The 26909-nt window shown below is 36.6% G+C and overlaps 1 protein-coding gene across 1 annotated transcript in view; it reads left to right on the top strand.

Annotated features, from left to right (window-relative positions):
• The first annotated feature begins 3063 nt into the window (after window positions 1–3063).
• Window positions 3064–26909, top strand: part of lypd6 (LY6/PLAUR domain containing 6) — a 30460-nt gene continuing 6614 nt past the window's right edge. The window contains exons 1-4 of the mRNA XM_067444998.1: window positions 3064–3240; window positions 21076–21240; window positions 24501–24599; window positions 26005–26135. Coding sequence (XP_067301099.1) covers window positions 21123–21240; window positions 24501–24599; window positions 26005–26135 — 348 coding nt within the window. The 5' untranslated portion in view covers window positions 3064–3240; window positions 21076–21122. The remainder of the gene's footprint in view (window positions 3241–21075; window positions 21241–24500; window positions 24600–26004; window positions 26136–26909) is intronic.

Here is a 26909-nt window from a genome sequence, read left to right as displayed (position 1 = left end):
GAACCCTTTTTACCTGAAATTATAATGTAATTTTATTGTAAATGAGCGCCCAAATGACAAAAATCCCCTAAAGCAAATGTCAGAGACGTGGATGTAGATGAAAGCAGGGGGAAAATAAGTGGCATAAGATGTTAGAAGTAGGAATGCAGAATTGCTACCAGCATTTCATGGCTAAATGCTCTTTGCAGATGGGCATTTGTCTCATTGGGTAGAAGTGACTGATGTGTTGAGGAAGGATTGGTGCTCCTTGAAAAGACCAGCGCGGATGATTGAAGCATGCCGGAGGCACTGATGCCTTCACCACCGTCCCAATAGTTTGCATCATCAAAGCCAACCCGTTCATTCAGTTTGAGATGATTATGTGCCTCTCGCATGCCAACCAACTCAACTAGATGCGTGGTGACAGGTACACGGACACACCAGGTGTGTTATTCCCCTCTGGAGGTAAATAGCATAACATAGCTATGATGAATAGTACTGACTTGTCAGCTCATCTGTGTTTTTTTGCAATTGATAACAGGATGTAGATTTTCATGTAGAATAAGTCCTGAATTGGAATGATCTCCATCACAAACCTCAACACAAATGCAACTCATGTTCCTAAGAGAGCGTTCAGGGCTGTAATGACTACCGGTGTTGGTTTGCAGCTGTACAGCCTGAGGCACAAATGACAATGGCGGTTTAATCTGTTTGTTACCTTCTCCAGCGTGTTTATAGCAGCTCTATTTTCAGAAGAGCTTGAGGAATGTAGAAGTTATAGTGAGTTTTTTTTTTCAGCATGCGGCCTTTCTAAAGAGAGTATTAACATAATACAGCCTCAAATCTTTTCCCTATAGAACAGGGCCTCACATAATACCGCACATTCATTTCGTTACCGTTTTAAATCTTGACAGCTGCTGCAAAGCTACCATATGATGCCAAAAGCATGCAAAGAATTGAGATTGAACTGTTTGCCTTGACTCGGTTTCTCCAGTGTCTTTACGAACTGCCTTTTCTCTGCTATTCACTGTTCATTTTAACCTGAAGTAAAATTATCCTTATCTCGTGGCTCCGCATACCAGCGAGACGCTGCACCTCCATTACATGAAATCTGACCCTACAGGAGGAGGTTGTAATTATGGCTGAATGGCTGATTTTAGATTTAAACTTCAATTGCAATCCAGTCATGCACAAAATTTGTACATAGTGCTGATGCTCTTTTCAGGCTGTTCCAGTGATATCTGACATGCTGTGCTGACACTATCTCAGCCTCCCCTGTCAGAAAGGAAATGTATGTTATGGTGTGCACGTTATATACTTTTGCAGAATCTGAGAGAGAATTATTACCAGTTTTTACTAAGCAAACTCGAACATCCATTCGTGATCTCATATGTTTGAATTTGGGTCTGTCTATTTAGTAAGCTAACTCGATTTTTGTATTGTCTCCTGGGGTGCTCACATTCAGAATGAGAGCTGTAGTGAGTAAACAGCTTGAAAACACTGTATTTACACGGCTGATCTCACCTCATGATCTAGCCCTGCCATCAATCTCTCTGCACTTCCCTAAAACGGCAGAGGCTTCCCTCGCTGCTGTCGAAATCCGCTCACTACAAATCAAACTCTCATCCTGTGCAAAGACTCCTCGCTTTGAAGTTGATCTTTAGACACAGGCTTTTAAGTAGCTACGATGGATTTATTTACACGTTATGTTAATGTTTTAAGGGCCTCTGAGTTTTTACCAGAAAACTCTTTAATTACTATAACCATCAATATTTTGCAGGTTACACACGGAAAAGGAGAGCCAATTGCTGCCAAATCCTTTGCCTATTTCATTTATTTATATATTTAAAATCAAAATTAGAATTTCTTGTTCTTGTCTTGTTCTCAGTTCTTGTATTGAGAAAATTGTCATCATTGACTCGCATGCCACACATCTTGATTCACATTTCATCAGACTCGCTGTCTTTAAGTTGGTAATAGTTGCCTTAGGGAAACACTTCAGATTTTTGTGGTATGGAGCATCTTACAACTGATTCATGAGATCAGTGAATATAATATTTGGAGAGTTAGCACACTATTAGTTAATAACAAGTTAAGCAAGGCATATTTACTGCGGGCATACGTGATATAATGTGTGAGGTTGACGGTGTGCACTAATTACAGAGACAGACCTCTTGAAGCTGCCTGCATGGTTTAGGGCCTTGCTTAAAGGCACAGGGGTGACAGGGGGGTCTGTGATGCTCCCCGGTTAACACACCCCATAGCTTTTAACTAGTCCTCAAAAACAATGTTTACTTGCAGATCCACGTGACTTGAACGCCCACAAAGACAACAGCTCAAAAGGCTTCGGCCGTGAACTGCATGCTTACTAAAAGTGTCAAGCAGGTTAAAAAAAAGGGTAGGCCTACCTCTTTTTACTTTGAATATACATAAACATGCATTGCTGCATAATGTTATCTGGTCTCAGATCTGTTATCTTCCTGCAGGGATTAGGGCACTTTTTCTCTAAAAAGGCCTTCGTGGATTTTGTTTCTCCCACTAAATAGCAACAAACCACCAACAAGTAATATATTTTTTGAGACCCACCAAAAAGTTATTTAAAGGCGGGCTTTAGCTCTATTCTGGCCCTTGTGAATTACTGAATTGTTTCAGGTATGTTTACAAAAAATGTATTACATTTATATTAAATTGCTGTTTCATATTTACATATGAATGCTAGCTTATAACCGTTTATTAGGCTGCTTTGTTAAGCTGTTTCATTTGTGGTTGACTGAGAGGAAGTGTTTGATTTGACATTTAACAGTCACTATTGTGTTTTATTCACCAGCAGAGGGCCAACTAAAAAGACTCTCAAAACCTATGACTGACTGCCTATCTAGACAGTATTTTTGGCCATCATAAATGCACATCGCATTATTTAAAGTAAAACAATAATAGATACATCTACCTGGGTTTATAACTGATCTGGAATACATGGCTTCAGGTAATGTGAATAACATTGCGTGCGTGTGTGTGTGTGTGTGTGTGTGTGTGTGTGTGGATCCATCGGGACGCGCCTCCTCTCGACCTCTGATAGGCGCAGCCGAGCGTCTCATCCGCCTTTTAGGAACCTTTGAGTTCACAGAGATTCAGCTCGGACGTGTCATGAGTACAGACAACTGAAAGGACACTATTGATATACATGACTTTCTTCGAATCTTGCCATACAAGGATACATTTGCCGAGATAAAAGTTTCACTACAGTCGTTTGAATCATTTTCGGTAAGTAACCTTTTTATTTGACCTGCTGCGATTGGATTAATGACAGAGCACACCCTTCTCAACAAATGACCCGTTTTCATTTTAAAGAGTGCGTTTTACCTTTTTTGTGTGAGGTGCTTTTAATTCAAAGCACAGTCGATAGATAGTAGCCAAACCTTAGTAAATAACAGCGGCAGACTGTTTGACAGCGTTGCGTCAAAACCAGAACGCTTGCATTATAATCAATTATACTGAAAGGCATGGACAAGCTAAACGTTTCCATTGGTTACTGTGAATACGATTCTGGCTACACAATGTTTGGAATTTCAACGGGAAAGAATGTAAAAATTCTAGAAAAAAATCTACTTGGTTCACCTTACCATATAGGCTACTGTACGATAAAATCATAGCTTAGGTTTTACTAGGCTAACATGTTTTAGAAATAAAACAATTATGGATATCAAAAAGGTGTATGTTTTTATGATTAGATATGCATTTTATTTGTTCTTTTTTGTTTGTTTATTTTTAATGGGGGGTGAGATCCCAGGATTCCCATCACATCTTATTAGATTTTTTAAAAGTAGTCTTATTTATTTAAACATTTATGTACATTAGAGTGTAGAGTTTATGTTGCTTTTAGGTTATTTAGTTCCAGTTTATTGCATCATTATAATGTTTTATGATAGCCTGATGTTTTGTCTTTGTGTGGGTAACTAACAGACTATGTATTTATATTACTATTGACTACTGTTGCTGAAGAGGCCTTTTGATGAACTGTAAATGATCATGCAGCCTTTTATTGTATTATCTTTCTGTGTTATTATCAGTACATTTCACAGTGAAAAACAGATTAGCTAAATAGGTTTGTGTATTTGCATTATATAGTTTAGTGACATACAATACAGATAGTAAATATAGGCTACAGTCAGCAAAATACAATATAATAATTATTGTATGTCATATTGTATATATTTTACAGTAAAGTTCTGGCAACCAGGGTTTTTTTTTCAAACTTAAAGATTTACTTTTTAAACAATTATTTTTGTCATTTATTTAGTTGCATAACAGTGTAATAACGGTTTTAAACGCCTAAACTGTGCAAAAGTAAGACAATGCCATTTTTAAACCTGTCAAACAATTGCACATTTTTTTATATTTTACACTATGCAAGACTTTACATGCCTTAAACACAGTGCTGGCCAAATAAGCGAGTTATATCTTCCATGCTTGTTAAATGCGTGTATTTTGACATTCCGTCAGATGCTAGTGGTGACCTGTCATACACTGCAGTCATAAAAGGTCAGGAATTACCCTCTCTGCCCACCCTGATTCTGTGCCAGGAATGTTCACTGTCATGCATTTGTTTTGTATTATACAGAACTAATCTGCATTAAACTAGTGTGAATACTGCACAATAATAGAACTGTAATATTTCATATTAAAATATGCAGCAGGTGCATGGAAACAGCAGTGCATGTGCAGTGATTTTATCAGTTTGATATGATCCCGTGCCTTGATGGAGCTTTGTGTGCTGCTTTGTGTTTGCCGTGCTTGTAGGAGTGGTTAATTCACGGCGTGTGGAGATACATTCGTTCTTTCCACTCTATAGATCTTAATGTTGCTTTTTATTGGAAATGCAATATGTAGGTCACTGCAATCCTTCATATCATGATACAGTATGTGGTGTAAAAATGTTTGTTTAATGTTTTTTTGCTTACAGCCAATGAGTAATGTTGACAGGTCAAATCATGTCTTCTCATTCCAATGACCTTTTTATGAAAACGCCCCTTGTAGCCCAGACTGCTGTTTTTCTCTTTCTATGGACGAGTAATCTCATTTAGCTGTAATGCACCTGTGTTATGAAGACAAATGACTCCATCTTCATTTCCACAGTCCATTTTTGTTTTCTTTTTCAGTGCAAAAAAAAAAAAACGAAAAACAGTCTGAAACGCATTTTTATCTGTAGACTGTATAGGGGGTGTGTGAGAGTGCAGACTCAACACAGGCAGCCAAGGACACAAGAGGAAGGGACACTGTGAAATATTCTCACTTAGCTGTGACCGGAAATCCATAGAGTTACTTATGAGCTTCCTTCGATATCAAATAGGAGAAAACATTTCCACTGAAGTGGAAAGTGCTTTCTCACTGGGAAAGCCCTGATGACATCACAGTGACTGAGACCATTTCAGACAATGCGAAGTGAAAGCACTGTAGTAAAGCATAGACTCATGCCATCACCGTTTCTTCAAATTCAGTTATATCATGCTTTGCAGTAATATTATGTACATTAGCATTAGTTGATGCATAGGTAACACAAACTGCTATAATAATAATATTATATAGCATGTATTAATCTATATGTGCAAATTATTATTTAATCGCATTCATTACAAGGATGCATGATATCGACCGATAAATTGACATTTTTTTATGTTTTTGTTATCGGCCCGGTAAGAAAATTTGGCCGATTTATTAAAGCTGATAAATAATGGAATATTTCCTTTAGCTGAGACACTTCAGATGCGTACTGTTCACCATGATGGTTTTGAATTGCTTGAAATTTGATATAATCATATAAGGAAAATACAGTTGAGAGCAACATGTGCAGCACAAGACTGTAATATAGGATACATACAAGTATATTGAGAACAGAGTGCTTGGGATATGGATTTAAAGGTGAGTATTTAGTTTTTATAATCAGGCTCTGAAAAATTCTGTCAAATATTGGATTCAGATTTATAGAAGCTTAGGCTTTCAAATATAAAGAATTATCTGTATCAGCCAGAATCTTCATTTTGGTGCATCGCTATTTTTTTTTCCATTTATTTATTGTTGTTCATATTAATTTTAATTACTATTATTATTATTATGTATCATTTAATTATCAATATCAGTGACAGCTAATATTCATAGTTAATATTAGATCATAATACTTTCAATAATATTAACATTTATTATTTAAATGTTAAATCTATGTATGTTGATATTAACTTTAACCAAACAAGTTTGATGTGAAAGTATTGTTTCATGTTGTTAGCTATTGCACAAAGTTAATGTATATAAATAGCCTTATTGTAAAGCCTTCCATATTCATATAGTACATAGAGCAGTTTTTAACGTTAAATGAAACTAAAGCCCATAGTCTCGTCCAGTCAGGGGCAAAGGAAATGCATTGTCTCCTGCAAACATGCATAGGAAGAATGGAATTATACAGTGATGTGTGTCTAAAGCCCATCTGTAGACTGTCTGATTTTGTGGTGGGGCTGCAGTCTTGGTCGAAGGGACACGGTCAGAACAATGAATTCAAGAAGAAAATGTTTAAGAGATGAAAGGGTCCTCACCAGCGTGAAAAATGCATTTGTCTTAGTTTTTTAAAATCTTAGTGCCCACGCATAAGATTTATCGTCCATTAGGTCTCTTGGGTTCACTTTATCTGAGTGGGGGCGGTGTAACTCAAGACCGTCTCACGCATAGGCTTAGATGTTATTTTTTCTACATCTTAAACCGAAGAGATTTGCACCATGAGCTCTTTGCGTAATACAAAGGGGTAAGTCTTAGTAAAGTGTGTGAGATACAGACTGTAGTTGTAGATTGTGTTATAAAAAAGATGCTCAAACTTTTTTATTTTCAGCAAAGGGCAAGAATCATAAAAGATTTATTAAATGTGCAACTTAATTACCAATCACTGTAAGTGCAAGACCTTACTGAAACATTTACAGCTCCATAGTGACTGTAACAAGAGGACTTTATTTACAAAATACATTATTATTATTATTAATTTTTTTTTTTACCCCTTTATTTGCCCCTTTATTTGCCCCAATTTCCATTGTAACCTCACAATAACCTCACATGTATTGTACTATATATATATATATATATATATATATATATATATATATATATATATATATATATATATATATATATATATATATATATATATATATATATATACATTGTACTGCAAAAAAAGGAAACTGTGACATATTATACTCAAACATTCTTCATACAGTGGACTACCAGTAAAAAAATGTGGAACCTTTGACCTGACCATGTTTTGCTGAAGTGTTTTCTCTTTAATTGCTAATGTGAGATTTTACACCACAGATTGAACAAAAGGAAGCATCTCTTGGTAATTGGTTAACATACATTGGTATTTTCTATTTGTGTACTTAAATGTAACAGCTGACAGCTGATTGGTTGATTGAAATCCATTACACATCTTTCTATCAGTTATCTGACATTATCAAGATCAATTTGTTCTGACACAGTTTAACTCTGAGCTCTTGTCATATTTTATTACCATTTTCTGAACTATAGTGAACAAATGTGGTGATGTGAGAACATGTTGAAAGGTGTCAGAATAAATGTAGGTTTGACTGTATATTGACCCATAGATTGTCACAACACAACAGCAAAGATAAATTAAAAACAACTATAGTTTCTTGCACCCACTAGTAAAAATGTAATTTAATATAATTTTTGGTTTGACTGTATAATTTATATGCAGTGTGTATTAAAATGCTTTATAATAAAATAAAAAATAAATATAATAAAAATCGAGCCCTGCTTATACCTTTGCTTTGTGTGTGTGTGATGAATCTGCATGCTGTTAGAGTATGATGGATTAGATTCACCTGAAAACTGGTTTGAGGAGGCTTTGACACACTGCTTCAATGGAGGCTTTAGACACTTGTGACAGGAAGGCCCACATATTTACATATCCTCTGACCCCAAGAAACAGTTGAACACCTCTATGATAACATGTTTGAGCCGGGGCAGGTGTTTCTCCAAATGGGCCAGCCGAGAAACCGAAAGGTGTTATTTAAGACCTTCTAATGACAAGAGTATGTAGGCATTTAGATTTATATGGGTCATTATTGCTGACGTATGATGAGGGTCGTTGTCTGACGGTATGATGCAGGCTGGAGGAATGTCACGGGAACCTTAGATCTTGTTGCTCTCGTGTGTGTTTTGAATCTCTTGGATCATGTTAGTGGATTACGCTATACGTAATGTTTCTGGATTTATTTTTTTACTTATTCAGAATGGTTAAAAACATGCTAATATTATTTGCCTGCATTGCAGTCCTGATGTTTTTTTCTCGAAACAATATTGTAAAACCCACTATGTAAACTGGAACATGCCACCTTTTGCCATTGCGTGACCATCGGAGGTCTTATCAAGCATCCCGTGTCATAGTGGGGGAGGGGGTTCAGTGCTCCATGTGCTGATCAGACTCTCCATTACCCAGAGTGCCTTCTCAATGGGGACGGAGGAGCAGAAGACAGAGACGATGGCTTCATCTGACCCCTTTGTTTCCCCTCACCAGGTCGAGGAACTTGACAAAGGCTGATGGTCTTTGGATAATGACGCTACTCATTGGTCTGAGTAGATAACAAACGCTGTGCATCGGAGCGTATGAGAGAATCCCTCAACGCTGTGCATTACTTATGCTCTTTTTAAATTATTTAGCAAAGTTTGTTTTGCGTTAACTGCATGAGTGACCAGGCAAAGATCACTGTCACTGGGTCAGTGCTAGTCCGCCTGAGGCGTCCAGCGCTCTTAATGCATCTGTTATTTTTGCACGTTACGCCCCATTATTCCATTTATTTACATTTTCAAGTCTTTCTAGCTTTGCAACATGATCTATAGGCCTATTTTTTATATAGATGTGATTCATTGTGGAGAAGATTTTGCTCAGATAGGCCAATCTGTGTGAATGGTGTTAGGAGGCTTTTGGCAGATTTTGATGCTAATTAGCTGCTCTTGCACCCCAGTTGAATGCTTTACTGAGCAGATGTATCCGATTTGTCTTACGGGGGCCTTTTTTGCACCCTGGAGTGAAGCTGCTGCCATCCTTTGTCAGTGTATGAACATTTAGATGGAGTCTGTTAATATTCCTTGTACCAGAGGATTTGAGCAACAAGGTTTATTTACCTCAGCCACTGTAGTTCAGTATTAATGTAATGATATATTATATAATGAAATGAAGCATTTTATTCAGCATTTACTTCAGTGATAATAATATTGATAAGCAGTCATTTTAAATCATTATATTTTTACATATATTTTAATTATCAAATAAATGCAGCCTTGGTGAGGATGAAACATTAAAAAAGATTACCAAGCCCCCCAAAAAAACCTCATGAATGAAATAAATATGGGGGGGGAGAGAGAGAGAGAGAGAGAGAGAGAGAGAGAGAGAGAGAGAGAGAGAGAGAGAGAGAGAGATTATATTGTACTTCCTCACAAAGTAATTGTTAGTGTGAGTACTACATTAAAATACTGTATATAATGTTACATATAATGTAAAATGCAATGGAGGAATATTTGTTGGTTCTGATAATGCCAAACGTCTTATGTTACCAGTAGCCTACATTATTTTTATTAAATCTAGCAATGACAGAGTGCAAGCATATGGTCAAAAAATTCTGTATTTTCAGAATGATGAATATTTTTTTTCTGGTGTCCTGTGCATTGGGTACCAGCACCAAATCCAAGCCTATTCATATCCACCCCAATGTAATATCCAATTCAGCATTTTAAAACAGTACATTTTAACCCTTTACCATATGTCTTAGAGTATCGCATTAATATAGTATTGTGAGTTCAAATCGGGTAGCCTATCATTACATCTTTACTTGTTTGTGATTTGAAATGTCCAATGTTACAAGTCTCCTCTAGATCTTTTATACAGAACCTGATTTCACCAAGTGCAACATGTTCCTGGATCAACATCTTTGTTGATCCTAGAACAACATTCCAATCAACCAGTCAGATTTGAGGGACAAGTTTACAAACTATGTCAAGTTTAGGTGCTTCTAATCTAGTGTTATTCACCTGTCATTTCCCTCTGATTTCAGGGATAGTTTATGGTTAGGGTTAGGTTTAGGAGTAAGAGTAGGGATATGGTTAGGATAAAATTTTCGCACAGGAATGTTTTTACACGATCAACTAAATATTTTTACCCAGGAACGCGTCTTACTCTGCGAAATCAGGACGTGCATCTGTTATAGTGGTAAAAAATAAAACCCAAAGGCATAAACTCCACATGCCTGGACTGCCCTTTCTGCCATTCTGCTTTGAACCCCATATGTATGCAGTCAATCTTGATGTTGTCTAGTGCGGTACGTGTCTCCCTCCTCAGCATCAGCAGCAGATACAGTACTTAAGCATGCCTCCAAAGGATTTTCATTTCCTTTGAAGTTTTTTCATTCCATGAGAATGCTTGAATGGATTCTTGGGGATAATTCACATTGCACATCCTGCGCTTTTAACCTGCTTGCTTTTTGACAGGACCGTTATGTCGATTTGTATATGCTGTTTATTAATTCTAATGATTAGATATTACTGAATGACATCCTAAAAATTGAGGTGAAATAGATTCCACATTTGGATGGTCCGCGAGAGACTAAGATCGACGCATATGTCCTTATTGCCTTTCCTTGTTGTCCCACCATCATTGCTTTAAATCCCCATGCCTAATTGTTGAGGATTTTCACAGGACTGGTTTTGCTGTGTCATGTTCACAAAATGAAATTAAGTTGGGAAGTTTTTTTTTTTGTTCACAGCTGCATGATTTCCATAGGTTGGCTGTTTTACAAAAACATGGGCGTATTCTTGAAGACAAGATCTTTTATTTATGCACAACCACCTTTCTGTCATCTCATTCTCACATTCAGACCTTTAACAGACATTTAGTGCTCTTATGTTTAGGCAATTTATGTTAATAATGGTGTTCTTTGACGTGGTATGTTGACTGAATCACAAGCTCCTCCAGTGTCAGGTGATCTTCAAATATACCCACGATGTCTGAACTGCAGATGTTTACATGTAAATATGAACAAAAGCCTCATAGTTCAGAGAGCGAGGGGTGTGTTTTCCCCCATCTGATTAAACTCAGTCACACTCTGTTTGTGATCATGGAGTGTAAATGTCTTTTTGGGAGAATGTGAGCTTTTGCCATCTGATCCCCAAAGACAAAAGAGGGAGCAAATCCTTTCATGAACATTCCTAATTAGCCCCCTTTGCCGCCTTATCCTGTTATGGTTCTGCTGGCCCAAAGTTCAAGGGAATCAAACTTACCCTACGCCCCACCCACTTAGTGTTCTACAGCTGCCACAAAGATATTTCATCCCTCCTCGGTTTGACCCACCCCACACGCTAAGACATTTTGTAGGGTAGAGCTTGTCTTTCCCCTGTTTCAAGAAGCGGGGTCACCAAAAAAGAAGGAAATAAGAGAGGCTATTGCAGAGGTCAATATGATCTAGGTTAATCAGTTAAACCCATTTCTACAGGAGCAAAACAGATGGATGAATGAATAACTTGTGGAGAAAACATTACATAAATTCTGTTATTATTTAGTCCGGATGTCATTCAGAACCTGTTTGGTGTTATTAGTACAATTAATGCAAAGAAAAACGTTTAAGGGGAAAGTGAAATGACCCCTCTCTATTATTTGACATTACAGTTTCTGTGTACTGGTTGCAGGGCCGGCTCTAGCTCTTTGGTTGCCCTAGGCGAGATGGAGTTTTGCGCCCCCCACCCCACCCCACCCCACCCCACTCCACTCACTTTTATCGTCTCTATTCTAATTCAGCACGTCTGTTTTCCTATGCCTACCCCTAACCGAGAAGCACTTATTATTAAACACGTTCGACGCTTTATTTCCACTTTTCAAACATTTTCTCACTTTTTATTGAAAATAAATGCCTTTCCGATCTGATATGTGATGGGAAAAGGGAATAGAGCGAGTGTGGTAAAAGGCAGGATCGAACCACTGATCGAGCTGCATCAAATCTTTATGCCGTGCGTCTTACCACTACACCACAGCCACTGTATCGCATTTAGTGAACACAGCATATTTGTGTTTAATGTAAATAATATGGTATCTATCGTTAGCCTGCTCCAGTAAAAAAAAAACGAGAGGCCGTATTTATTTCCTTCCGACGCCCACGTAGAGAGCGTTTGTACTTTTTATAACTAACGTGCATACGTTATCCATATTCATAACGAACTGGACTTTTGATATTTAAATGACATCCATGTAGGTTATTGTAGATTATTGTCAGTGAAGTTATGTTTGCAATATACGTATAGTAATTATGTAGAAAACTAGCAAGTGATAGCTTAGTGACAATATTAATAATATTTATAAAATAAATATTAGTTGATAAGATTGATACTAAGTAATTTTTTGATTTGTTTGACAACTTATTGGCTGAGATAAGAAGACTAACCTCTATACTGGGCTTTCTTTCGATTTTCTTCCTTTCTCTTTTTCTCTTTTTCCGTCCCTGTGCACCCGCGGGTTTAGGCGCCTCATTTTTGATGAACGCGCAAGATGAGCACTTGCCTGACCTAACGCCTGAACTAATAATCAATAATCACCATCAATTCAATCCAATAATCAGGTTGATAAGTAATTAAACGTGTGGCTGAGGGGGCGCCCTATGATGATTATGTTTCATGAACATTATGTTGTATTTCGCTTGTTCCGATTATATGCTTAATGGGATTGGGAAGTAATGGGCGGCACTGGAGCGCGCTCGCGCCCCTAACACAATTGTCGCCCTAGGCGACCGCCTAGCTCGCCTATAGCAAACGCCGGCCCTGACTGGTTGTATCACATACAATATTTTTCTAAGAAAAAAATAACAAAAGATGATATCAAACTGATATCAAAATAATACTTTTTATTTTTTTCAAGAATTTTTATTCAATGAGGAAGTTCTTCCCTCAATTGTTAAATCAGGACAGCTGTAATTCCCTGATATTTTGACACCCCCCCCCCCCCCCCAAAAAAAAATGTAAAGTATATTTTAATTCAAACATTAAAAACATGTTTATCATAAAAGTGTATTTAAGTCATTCTATGAATGAGTATTTTCCCTCCAAATGTATGCATGTAGCATATGGCACATTGTATCATTTAGAGTGTTCCGACAGAGATCTTTTAAGGCGAAGAATCTTTTCTGCATTAACTGAGGCATTTGAAGTTTATTTTTCATTGTGTTATTCTGAGCTACATAACTTATTCCTGGGACCTTTGAATGTGTCAAGAGTCTGAAGAGGGGATTAAAAATTATGCGGCTGAATCGGACCACTTCAAACGAACAGTGCCGGATTAGTGTGTGTGTGTGCATGTAGGATTTCAATTAGCTGGTCTGTGATTCTGATCCAACATGACTCCTTTGGTTTTGACCGGGTGCACTATTATAGGGCAAAGGCGTTGCTCGATGCCATTTGACTTTTGACAACAAGGCTCTGTGCTCCCTCAAATGAGAGAGGTGCAGCTTAATCTGCATTAATCCATTCTTTCTGTACTGAGGCTTTCTAAGGAATTTGCTGTACAGTTTTTAAGGTGTTGTGCAATATTTTAGTTCATTTTCTATTCATGGAATAGAAGAGGATTGTGCTATTTTCCTAAGTAATATTAACCTCTTGTATTGTGCAGTTGCTAGAAAAATGTTTTAGTTCTAGACGACATGCTGACATTCAGGCGTTTGTGACAGACTGGAAAAGAGCTACAACTTGCAGCTCGTGGCTTCCTTGCCACTCTTCTCTTTTCACTTCGCAAACCTGTGCAAAATCTGGTCTAACAAGTTTTGGAAGTCACAGGAGAGGATTTGCATTTCTTTCCCTCCATTAATGGGAGCGACGGCCATTCACAGGCCGATTCACAACCCAGAATATCGTCTTACTCACCTGGCAGTGGCTCAGGCAGGAACTCCAGGGCCCTTGACCTGCTGGGAGCCTCAATCCTCTCCCTACTGCCTCTTTCCTCCACCCAGCTGGGTCTAAGTCAGCCAGTGACCTGCAGTAATGAGATGACATGAGTGTGACTGGATCATACCGTAGAGAGAGAGGAAGTCAGGCTTTCAGAGCTCTGGCAGTCATTCTTCCATGGAGTATCACAGGTGCTAAAAACTAAAATCAGCACTTTTTTGTTAAAAGCTGCGTAACGTGCAGCCAAATGACTAATGCTTCTTCTAAATCAGTCAAAGGACTAACTATTTTATAGCTCTAAATTCTTATTAGTATACATTACTGTGCAAAAGTTTGGGGTCAGTGAGATTTTTTTAAAAGAAATTAATAATAGTATTCAGCTAGAATGCATTAAATGTGCACTATGTAACTTTTCCAGCCGCTAGAGCTCACCTATTAAAAATGTTGTAGTTTGATGATGCCAAGTTTACGCGCAGAATCTTGGTACATGTGGTCTTCACCTCACAGACGGTGGAAAAGAATTGGGCTAGGACCCGGGCAGAATCAAGTTCATGGATGCGATTAATAACGTTACTGTAGTATGAAGCAGAGCAGGACCAAGTGTTGTGGAGCTGAGCAAGACCGCTGGAGCGATTGTTACGCAAACACACGTCTCGCGAGCAGCAGGACTTTTATTATGACGGGACACAGTCGTCGGCGCCATTTCTGCTTTTCCGATCATTAATATGAGGTAACACAGCTCTGTTTATCATCTTAGATACATTTGAGTGTGTTGAAAATTATGTTATGACATTACTCTGTGCGTTCGCTCAGCCGCTGCTGCGACACTTGTTGCACACTTCAGTAAGAGTAAAGAAACCGAGGGTAACCGATATGACACAATTGACAGGTGACTCCCTCACATGTCACAGCTCCTTGGTTAAAATAGCAATTTTCTCACAATTTACAACTTTGGAAACATTTGGGATATTGTAGGTACTCAATTGAATATATAACACTGGCCTGGAGGGTTTTGGATATTGACTGGAAAAAACTACATAGTGCACCTTTAAAATGATCCTAAATGAGAGGACATTTAAAATGCTGTTCTTTTGAACTTTCATCAAGGAATACAAAAAAGTCTATCCATTTTCATACAAATTATAAGCAGCACAACTGTTTTCAACATTGATGATAATATGACATGTTTCTTGAACAGAAAATCTGCATATTAGAAGGATTTCTGAAGGATCGTGTGACAATAATGAAAATGTAGCTATTTTTAAGTTTTTACAGTACATTTAATCAAATAAACTAGGTATTGGTGAATTTAAAAAAATATTTATATCTGAGTGAAATTGAATTGATGTAATCAATGTGTGATGAATGGCAACAAATGTACTATTTTTTTTTATTTTTTTTAGCAGAAACATCTGAGACTAAAGTAATATGTGATTGAAAATTGATACTTAAACTGTTCCCTGCTAGTGAAATGACCTGCCTAACTTTTTTTGTTGTTTATTTATTTAAATAAAAAAGAACTTGCTATATGTACTGTGCTAAACTAACTGGAACTTGTCACAGTACTCCCATATTGTTGCCCTGATGTTGGTTTGATTGCTTCTATTGTTCATTTGATAAAGTGCTTGGTAATTATTCAATGTAAATAAAGTATAACAACAGAGAACAGTAAATTAAGGTAGTACATTAGTGTACAGATGTGATGTGTTAATATCTATTGCACATGGCTTATTAGATGTTTAATCTTATTAATGACCACAAAAGATGTTACAATGGTTTTATATGGGCAGATTGGGCAGAAACGTAGGCCTATTCCTCCTTAACTTGCCTCAAATCTTTTGCATTGAGGGCCAGAGACGTACTGGAAGCACTACATATGTGCAATCAAGCAAGTGCAAAAGGCCGTTTTGCTCTCCAGTTATGCTTTAATGCATCATGATCCTCTTCAGCACTCTCCAAACAACAGACTAGTCTGCTTAAACAAACCGACAACCGCAGTTTCCACTTTCCAGAGCGACTTGCAGGCGTGCAGGCTTTGATGACAGGTATTGCTCATGGCAGGCACCTGGCACAGCTTTAGAGGAGACGGAGCACCGAAGTTCAACCTGAGGCACTTCCTGATTGGTCTGGAAGGTTGTCTTTGAATGTCAGAGTAATTATTATTTGCCTCGTTTGGAAAGTATTTAAATTAAATATTTCACTTGTTTGGCTGGCATGGGTTGCAGTCGTCATTATTGTGATTAGAATGTCAACACTTAAACAAAATTATTAAAGGGTTAGTTCACCCAAAAATGAAATTGATGTCATTAGTGACTCACCCTAATGTCGTTCCACACCCACAAGACCTTCGTTCCTCATCGGAACACAGTTTAAGATATTTTATATTTTAGTCCCAGCTTAATGCAGTCTATGCCCACTTTACTGTCCAGAAAGGGAATAAAAACACCATCAAAGTAGTCCATGTGTGACATCAGTTGGTTGGTTAGAGTCTCTTGAAGCATCGAAAATATATTTTGGTCCAAAAATATCAAAAACTATGATTTTATCCAGCATCATTGTCTTCTCCTCCAAGTGCCTCCAAAAAGAATCAAACTGTAATGAATCAGTGAATCGATCAAAGATTCGGGTCGCCAATGTCACGTGATTTCAGCAGTTTGGCGCCGAACTGCTGAAATCACGTGACATTGGCGACCCGAATCGTTGATCGATTCACTGATTCATTAACCGTTTGATTATATAATTATAAAGAAAAAGTAGTTTTTTTTGCTCACCAAGACTGCATTGACTTGATCAAAATAATAATGATCAAGTATAATAATACATAATACATAAGCTTAATCAACAAAATATTGTTTATTTATTTCAACCAGCAGACCAGTGCAATGTTTGCCATTAAGTATAGCAAAAGCATATTTGTGATATTTGAGGCTCGATGTGCTGCGTTGATACGCTAATTCCTTGTTGTATAGCTGGGGTGTCCAATCCTGCTCCTGGAGGGCCACTGTCCTGCTGAGTTTAGCTCTAGTGTGTTGAGGCAAGCTGGAGCTAAACTCTGCAGGACAGTGGCCGTCCAGGACCGACTTTGGACACCCCTGTTGTATAGCTTGCACACAACCATGCTCTTGTCGATGCTTCCATCCTTTCATTTTTTAAAACAAAATTTCCCATCCACGGGGCCAAGCAAAGCGGTCTCATCAGCTTCTTCGTTCATGTTCACGTTTGTTGTTGTCGTGATTCATGAGCGCTAGTTGGTGTTCCAGTATAATCGGTCCGTCGAAACTCATTCATTGAAAAACGTTCCGCGGGGCAAAAATAAGTGTGATTAATTATATATATATATATATATATATATATATATATATATATATATATATATATATATATATATATATATATATATATATATATATATATATATATATATATATATATATATTTTTTTTTTTTTTTTTTTTTTTTTTTTTTTTTTTTTTTTTTGCGTAATTAATTAACGCGTTAAAGTCCCGTAGTTAATTAATCTTAATTAACGCGTTAAAGTCCCGGCCCTAATATATATATATATATATATATATATATATATATATATATATATATATATATATATATATATATAACATTAGGTTACACTTTATTTTAAATTGTCATTGTTACAGTGTAATTACATATTTAAGCACTGAGTAATATTAATTAGGTTAGGGTAGGATTCGAGTTTGTAGAGGGTTGCATGGAATTATGCATAATTTACTGTTATTACGTAAGTACATGTAACAAAAGACACTGTAAAATAAAGTGTTACAAAAGTACAGCATTTTTTTAAACTCAACCAAACATTTAAATGATAGTGTGTATTATCATAGTTATGTTATGTCTCACTATTATTTAAGATCTTATTACCCATGTTCTCAAGTTGTTTGATGGTCTAGGAGGACATTCGACTCTCCAGTAATAGATAAAGCTGAATAAGATGCCTCTGGTTTGAGGACACCTGTGTTGAAACTGGATCCATGTTTTCTTATCAGTAGGATGTATTTTTTTTACCGTATCTCATTCCCTCTTCATGTCACAGTTTTATACATGAGGTGATTTTATCTGAGCTTCGGATTAGTTTGCAACTCATTTCACCTGCAAGTAATCTCTATCTAGTTTGAGAATTAGGCTGCAATGCATCACACTATCTAAGAGGGAGTTGGCCATATACTTGACAGTATACTTTTTCCTAAAGAAAGAAAGTCATACAAAACGACATGAGGCCAATAAATGATTAAAGATTTTCCATTTTTTGGGTGAACTATCCCCTATCCCTTTAATGTTTTATCTTATAGAAACTATTGCATAAATATGCGTCATTAACTGAATACTTTGAATTCATCATAACACCTGGCTGTTTCATTTAATGATTTATGATTGTAGAGCTGTCCGGTTTTCTCTGTTAAGCATCCACATGAAACGCATGTACACGGGTTAAGTTCCTACTAATATAATGCTAAAAGCCCAAGGGAAAATTCAATTCATTACCTCTAGACTTAACTTATTATAGAGGTCAGCGCATTTATCAAAGGTGTGTCAAAACATACTTAAATTGTTTGTTGACATTCCCAGTCAACGAACAGCTTGTGGGGCCAATCAGGAGCTAAAAACGAAAACCGATATGTACTTCTGTGCTCCTTTTCAATGCCGCCTTAAACCTTCAGCGGTGAAAAGGATTGCTTTGCGGAAACCTGATGCTCTCTAACATGGCTGTGCTGTGCCACTCTGCATTGTCTGAGAGGTCAGGAGCTACACAGCAACAGGAGCTCAGGGTCACCCGATGTCGGGCTATTTAATCATTTTTCTGAGAGCAGCATGGCTAACACATTAACAGGAGGAAATCTGTTTTACATCCTCAGACGGGAAAGCCATTATAATCCTATGGACATGTATAACTTTAAGGATCTCATTACCGATTGACGTGGATAATATGAAAACACTGATTGTGCCAATTTGTATTGTCTTTGAATTGATAAAAAGATAACATTTGGTCTATTTTTAGTTCTGTTGGTTTTGGTTCTCACACATCTGCTTTCACAGAGATGTGCTGGGATTATTGCTATACTGTTTAAATGGCAACTATTTGCTAAATAAGATCTAATCTTTATTAATAGACCACTGAAAGAACAAAAGGGTGGTGGTATACTTTGAAGGTTTTGAAGAATTGTTTTGCCTTCCAGGTTCAGATTGGTAGGTGAATGAACTGATGGAGGTGAATCAGAGATAAGAAGAAAAAGGAGAAAAAAATACACAATACCACTTATCGTCTCAAAAATTTTAACTTGATGCCTGTTGCCATCATTAAATAATAAAAGTATGACTAGAAAAGGAGCCGTGTTGATGTAATATGTAAATGAAGCAAATCTCTCTTAAATGAAGCGCACTGAGTCTCTGACATGATGACTGAATTATACTCAAATTCATAACCTTTAAAGGGGAAAGGCAGCAAAAATGTACCCTAATGCTCAAAATAATTAATTGGTTTGAGTAGAGCCAACTCAAATTAAACAAATTAGTTAATACAAATGAACATTTATGAGTATTAGAAATTAGAACTAATTGGCATTTTAAGTAATTTGAATTGTTTAATTGTTTTGAGTTTTACGAACTTGTTTCTTTTAATTTAGACTAACTTAAATTTAACCAAAACTGGATCGTGATTTCTATTTCCCAGCATGCTTTGCCATGGCACTCAAAAGGGACAGTATATAAATGCCAAAAAAATGTTGTGCAAGATTAACATTAAGTGGGAGAATTAGTAGTCTTGAATGTTTTGTTGTGCTAGTTAAGATGGTATTTTTATTTTATTTATTTTTTATTTATTTTTTTACCCTCATTCAGAAAGATTTATACTATGTTAATGCTGCCAAATCATAACAAATTAACAAGATGGCATGTATTGAATTAGCTAGTTAAAGCTAATCAAGTTTCCACTACAATAATTTTTGATATTTTGACATGATATTTTGACATGATACATGAAGTTAAATTAACTCTATGTATTAGCTTACTCAAATATTTAATAATTTCATAACTTAAAACATTTGAAGCAACTGCTCGCCTCAATTATTGAGTTTTTCCAACTTATTTGGGTTGGTGAGAAAAATCATTTCAAACAGTATTTTTGTAAAAGGTTTAAGGTATTTTGAAGGTTTCTCTGTTATATTTATAGCTCTCTTTGCTCTCTTTTATGAGTCAGCTTTTTGTAGAGAGGAATTCAATCTGAGAGTTGTAAACAAAGTTAGAGAAATTGATTCACCAAAATGAATGGATTGATTTCTGGCTGGCCCGCCATCTGACTTGCTGAAGAAAGCACACAAAGCGGTTTAGTCAAGCACTTCTGAAAAATGTGTAATCTGCCCCAGCTTTCATTTCAGTAATGTAAACCACAGAGCTCTGTGTTTAAGCCATGCGCTTTTCTCCAGGCTTATTTTAGTCTTTCAGGGGGATTTTTAGTATATCGCATCAAAAAAACAGCACAGATCCTTATCATATTTCAACCCTTGTTATGCTTCTTAATTTAACATGTGCATGGTAAAAGTGAAAATGTACTTTTAATATTTGTAATTTATAAAGAAAAATGGTAAAGATTAATGTTTAGGTCATCTGCCATTGTTTTTTTTTTATAGAATCCATCAAAAAATGTCACATGGATCATATTTTGTTCCATTACATTTAATCCTGTTTACTGTAAATATCTAAGTATCTATTTTATAGTGTTCATCAAAGATGTTTGATTGTGAGCATGGCATTCAGTAATTGAAAACAAAAGATGAGTGTTTGTTCTGCTGCCAACAACCAAAGCAAACAGCAAAGAGGGACACTGTTGCTGAGGGTCAGGACATTGGCAGACTGCTGACATTGTCATTGATATAATGAAGCACTTGCTGGAATAACAAGCATGCCTCTTTGTGTCCGGTGTTTTGGAAAGGGATAACACTGCTTTGAACTGATTTAATCCTATAGAGTTCCTTTCTATCTTCAGCATGATGTTTCTTTTATCCCTTGTTAAACGTAATTTATTTGGCCCCAGATAGTTACGTTGTTTTTGTGCCCATGGTTTTATGTTTTATAATAAATGGTTGGTTTGTTTAACAGGTGCCGTGTTGGATCTGGTACCTGCTCATGTGAGTTTTCCTCCAGCTATGGAACCCTGGCCTATTATGGCCTGGGGCTTAATGCTGACCGCCATCACCGGCTGGATCAAAGCGGTTCAATCAAGGGACTTCACAGAAAAAGACATTGTTTTTCTTCATCCCTCGAGTAAGTATTTCTTCTTTTGTCTCCTTTCTTCTTAGATTCTTCCAAAGCTTTGATATAATCCACGAGTTCCTGGGTCATCTAGAACAAAAGGGCCAGACATCAGCTGTCAGTCCTGGCTTCTATAGCTCATTTAAAGGGTTAGTTCACCCAAAAATTTAAAAAATGAGCCCATGATTTACTCACCCTCAAATCATCCTGAGTATATGACATACTTCTTTTAGACAAATACAGTCGTTATTAAAAAAGTTACAAAAATGTTCTGGCTCTTCCAAGCTTTATAATGGTCATGTCCATAAAAGTGCATCTATCCATCATAAAAGTAATCCACACAGGGTTAAAAAAGGGGGTTCTGAAGTGAAGCTATGCGTTTTTATATATCTGTTAAAACTTTACAAAGAAACAGCCATTCGCTGCCATTATAAAGCTTGGAAGAGCCAATGTAATATATATGTAATATATGTAATATATGTATAACTTTTGTATTCAGCTGAAAGAATAATTTCATATAACTTGAGGGTGAGTAGCCTAAATCATGTGCTAATTAGTTTTTTTTTTGTGAACTATCCCTTTAAGGGCGGGTATATAGATTTGTTCGAGCGTCAGGCTCTGAATGTAGATTCATTGTAAAATATGGCGTTCTAGACTTTATATTGTGTCCTAATAATTGGCCTTCTAGCCTGCATCAGTGGTTGGCCAGCGATGTGTAGCTAAACTCAGCGTCTCAGCTGACATACCAGCTGTGTTAAGACCCCCTACCTAAAACTCATGGGTTGCCCACTAGGCCTGCTAATGTGAAATCAATTGTTCAGAGCATGTGGCAAAGGCAAAAACGCTATAGGTCATGTGTAGCCTTTTCTGCCAGAGACCTTTTCTTCTTTAGCCCTGGTTTGATATGCATCTTGAAATTTGTTATGAGGAAATGGCTTCTGCACTCATCAACTATATTAGTAACATTTTCTAATAACATTCAGCAATTCATTAACAAACAAATTTACATTATATCATTTAAAACACTATAGTTTGTTAATATACATTCAAATAAATACTTACACTACCATTCAGTTTAGGATCAGTGTGATTTCTTTTTGTTTTTGGAAGTTATGAAAGTCTCTTATGCTCACCAAGGCTGCATTTATTTACTCAAAAATACAGTAAAACAGTGATAGTGCATTTTAAAATAAATGTTTTCTTTTTTAATATATTTATAAAGTGCAATTTATTCAGCCATTATTGAAGTCTTAAGTGTAACACATGATCCTTTAGAAATCTATTATTATTTTTTAAACTTTTTATTAATTGAATACATCTTTGCTGAATAAAAGTATTAATTTCTTTTAAAAAAAACTATATGCAAATAGCTTAAATATTATTCCAATCAGAAATGGAACCCAAATCGTTAAGTTCCTCATGGTTCCATCCCTATTTTTCCTATAGTCATAATTGAATGTACTGATATTCTATGCATTGCATGTTGGTCAATGACTTACAATAACTCAATTGTAACCATTTTGATAATTTTTTACAAAAACTTTTGAAAAATAACGTATCAGTTGGTAACGTGGCCGTGTTCAAGTACAATTTAGCCACAGTGAAAGAAAGTAGATGTTGGTTTCAGTTCTGTTGAGAGAATTAATCTGTGAAATCCCAAACTCTTTCATCACAGTGAGCAGGACCTCCCATAATCCTTTTAGCTCTCCGGTATACTGCTGGAGATATCCGTATCTGCTCAATGACCCAGCGGGAATCGTGTGTGTGTGTGTGTGTGTGTGTGTGTGTGTGTGTGTGTGTGTGTGTGTGTGTGTGTGTGTGTGTGTGTGTGTGTGTGTGTGTGTGTGTGTGTGTGTGTGTGTGTGTGTGTGTGTGTGTGTGTGTGTGTGTGTGTGTGTGTGTGTGTGTGTGTGTGTGTGTGTGTGTGTGTGTGTGTGTGTGTGTGTGTGTGTGTGTGAACTCAAAATAGTTTGTGTAGCAGCACAAGTTTTTGTGACCTGCTGATATCCAGCTGTTGCACATTGATGTAGACGGTTTACTATAATGATGAAGTTGATTTTGTTTCATCACTCCAGATGGCAAGTGTAGATTTACAACCCCATGAGATCATTCAGAGAACAAAACACACTCCATCTATTTAGAGCAGCTAGCGCTATACTTGACAATGAGCGTGTCTACATGTTCAACCAAATGCAACCAAATCAGATCATGTGCCTCAGACTGCTCATATTTTGCTGTTGTTTTAACAAAAATGTTTCTCTCATCTCTTTAAGTCTGTTCTATAAATATAAGAGAGGTTACAGTAAGTTGTATCATTGTATTGTAAAGAGGCTCACAGGAATTTGGTGGGGTTAACAGTAAAAACTGTAGGTCAAATAAACTTCTATAAATAAGCTCTGATTGTACTTAGAGCTATTTAAAGTAGTAATAGCACATTGGGTTGTTGGGATGAATGAATGGCCTGTTTATAATGGTCACTTGATCAGATTGTTGAACAGTTGCTGGGTGAGGTCAACAAGAGGCTTTTCTCTTTAAAACTTTAAAACAAAAATGAGGCTGATTATTTGTTCTATGAGCTGCGTAATCTGATTGAGGAGCTTCAGAAAGACTTTTAACAGCAAAGAGCACTTGTGTCTCCGTCTTTGGCAGATGGTTCTATTGATTTGGAAATTGAAACAGGTAGCCAACATTTATGTGAGTAAAAATAATAACATATTTTCTGTAAACACTTTATATAAATTGTAATGTCAGATAAAAATGTCACTATAGGGACTGCTGTTTTTTTATTTATTTTTTATTTTTGGTTTCTTTTTCTTTTTTGTGCTTTTTAAACAAAATATATCACCATTCAGAGCTAGTCTGAGAGGAAAAGCATTGTAGCATAATGCAAACATTCAATCATTTATTTCTATTCAACCATATTTATAACAATCTCCAAATATAAATATGTTTTTTCTTTTCTTTTTTTCCGCATTATTGCAAACAAATCTGGCAAATTATTGCTGTTCTTTTCTTGTTGGTGAACTTTCTATTCATCAAAGAATCCTGAAAAAATATCATCCGAAATTATAAGCAGCACAACTATTTCAACATTGATAATGATAAGAAATGTTTCTTAAGCAAATTTTAACTTTTAAATTTTAATATTTCACAATATTTGTACCAGAAAAGATGTTATATGTGTATGTACCACAATATCATACAATGTTTTTTTGATTTGCAATGATATGCAATCATCCTTCCCTTTACATTGATTATTATTCTTTTGCCAGCAACTCCATATCCAGGAGGATTTAAATGTTTTACCTGTGAAGAGGCACCTGACAACTACGAGTGCAATCGCTGGGCTCCAGATCTCTACTGTCCACGAGGTGCCAACATCTCCATTACCTCTCTCTCCTATTACAGAGCAGTTTGAATACTAAAGTACAGTATTCTGCCAAACAAGGTGCAATGTATAATGAATACAATTTATATACAAAGGAATGGTGTTTGCGCTGAAAAGAACGATAGCGACTTAATTAAAATGGTCATGGTGCAATGCTAAAAATCCACATTTGGTGTCCCTGGTCAAAAATGATTGGCCTTTTACATTGCTTGTAAATCTTTTACCACTTATCACAGGTTTTGTATTTCTGTTTTGGACCTGATTGATTGGATGCCTCATTGATCTGAGCTTATGCTCCTCAGTTTATGAGTAAAAAAAGTTCAGTCAAGCTCATTCACCTAAAAACACAGAGGAGCATAAGCTCAGATCAGTGAAACCTAGTGGCCTACGATCAATCAGTTGCTAAAGGAAATACAAAAACTTTTCTAGCTGAAAGGAAACAATATACAAATTTAATCCAATATTCGTCTTATATCAAGAGATTTATAAGCAATTTTTTTTTTTTGTAGGCTGGACATATTTGATAGGACCACCAGTGTAACAAGGCTAAACAAAAATGAGCAAGGTCAATAAGTTGCAGTCCAGTGTTATAACAATAACTACACTTTTAAAAATAAAGGTTCTTAAATGGTTCCTTGGCAGGGTGTGGTTCCACTAATAACCAATAATATTCAAAGAACCTTTCCATATTCCATTGCACAAACGGTTCTTTGTATACAATGGTTCGAAAAAATGGTTCTTTAAAGAACCTTTCACAAAAAGGTTTTTTGGGGAACCAAACATGGTTCTTCTAATCTATGGCATCACTGTGAACCCCCATTTTTGGCACCTTTATTTTTAAGGGTGTAGCATTTCTGTGTCAAAACAACTGGAATACAACCTGAGGGTTAAGTACAGTTACATGCTTAGTGAATTACATGGTTAGTGAATAAGATGCAGGGTCAGTATTTTTTCAGGCACTGATATTGGTTCAAATGTAATCAGAACATGCTTTTGCCATGAATAGCGTCCCATATAAGGCTCATGCTGTGTTGGGTCTGATTTACAGCACTGTGTTAATGACTCAGGAGCCGTAACCCCTTACAGACACTCATTCCTTTAGGAAGCACAAGCTTCTGCAGATCATCTGCAGTTTTGCAGGGAATGTACTGTATACATTTTCTGGAATGCTCTGTGGTTGTGTTGTGTGTTTCCATGTAGTTCTTGTGCAATATTTTGTTACTCATATTTCATGGGCACTTATTAAAGATTGCTGAGGGCGAGTACTGCAATATCCGTACAACAATCCCTGAAGACTCCATTAGTCAGATCTTAATGTTGTTGTTTTTTGTTTGATGTATACAGTGTGCCCTTGAGAAAACTAAGTGAATTTTCTTTGTAACTTTTAGAGAGCAGGTATTGCTACACGCGTCATAAGATGAGCTGGGATGGACACACGGTGTCAGTGACAAAGCGTTGCGTGCCGCTGGAAGACTGTCTTGAAACAGGATGCTCGGACATGGACCATGAAGGAAACAGGGTGAGAATAAATGCAACCTGCATATAAGCAACTTATGTGTCCGGTTTGAGTCATGCTCATCCTCTCGTCTCACTTTACACAGTCCACTTGAAGTGATCTTAGACATGTTGAGTGGATGATAAACATTTCTGATCGGTCCTGCTGCTTATAGGATATGGCTCAGTCAGCAACACTAAACTCTGCTCTTTTAGTTAATCCATTTATCCTCTCAAGTGAAGATGAGATAAAGCTGTGAGTTATATTGCCGTCTCTTAGTAATCCTTCTCTGAGTAATCCTTACTGAAAGGTGCGCCTGGTCACTCCCTGAACTCTTTGTATCTTACCTTTTACCTCTAGCACAGGACAGGAGTTATGCAGAGGGCAGGGGGCAGATGTGAGGAGGCCAGATTGAGAGATAAATGCGGTGTAAAGATGCCACAGCGACACTAAAAGGAGGAATTTAGAAGTTGAAGGTTCAGTCTAAGGTTAAAAAATAAGGTTATTTGCAGGTTACCTAGAAAAAAAAACCATTCAGACAAACACAAATACATTTGAGCCTAATCCTAAGAAGGCTAATAAACTTCGGCTGTTAATTCAGCCCCAAACACTTTGGCATGAATGACGTATGTATCTGAAAGAAACAGCTCAAACAAGTGATAATGTAGTACGAGACTTGATTTTGTGTATGGGGAATTGATTGGATAGTTGGCTTTAAATTTTTATTATGGATCGAGTAGTTCATGTTGACTTTAACTTTCTGTTCTGTGCTGTTCATTTTTATAAACTTTGTAGACA

The sequence above is a fragment of the Pseudorasbora parva genome, chromosome 5 (genome assembly GCF_024679245.1).
Source record: "Pseudorasbora parva isolate DD20220531a chromosome 5, ASM2467924v1, whole genome shotgun sequence".
In the NCBI taxonomy this organism is placed as follows: domain Eukaryota; kingdom Metazoa; phylum Chordata; class Actinopteri; order Cypriniformes; family Gobionidae; genus Pseudorasbora; species Pseudorasbora parva.
Note: the sequence above shows the minus strand (reverse complement) of the source record. Positions and strands in the feature narration are given on the sequence as shown.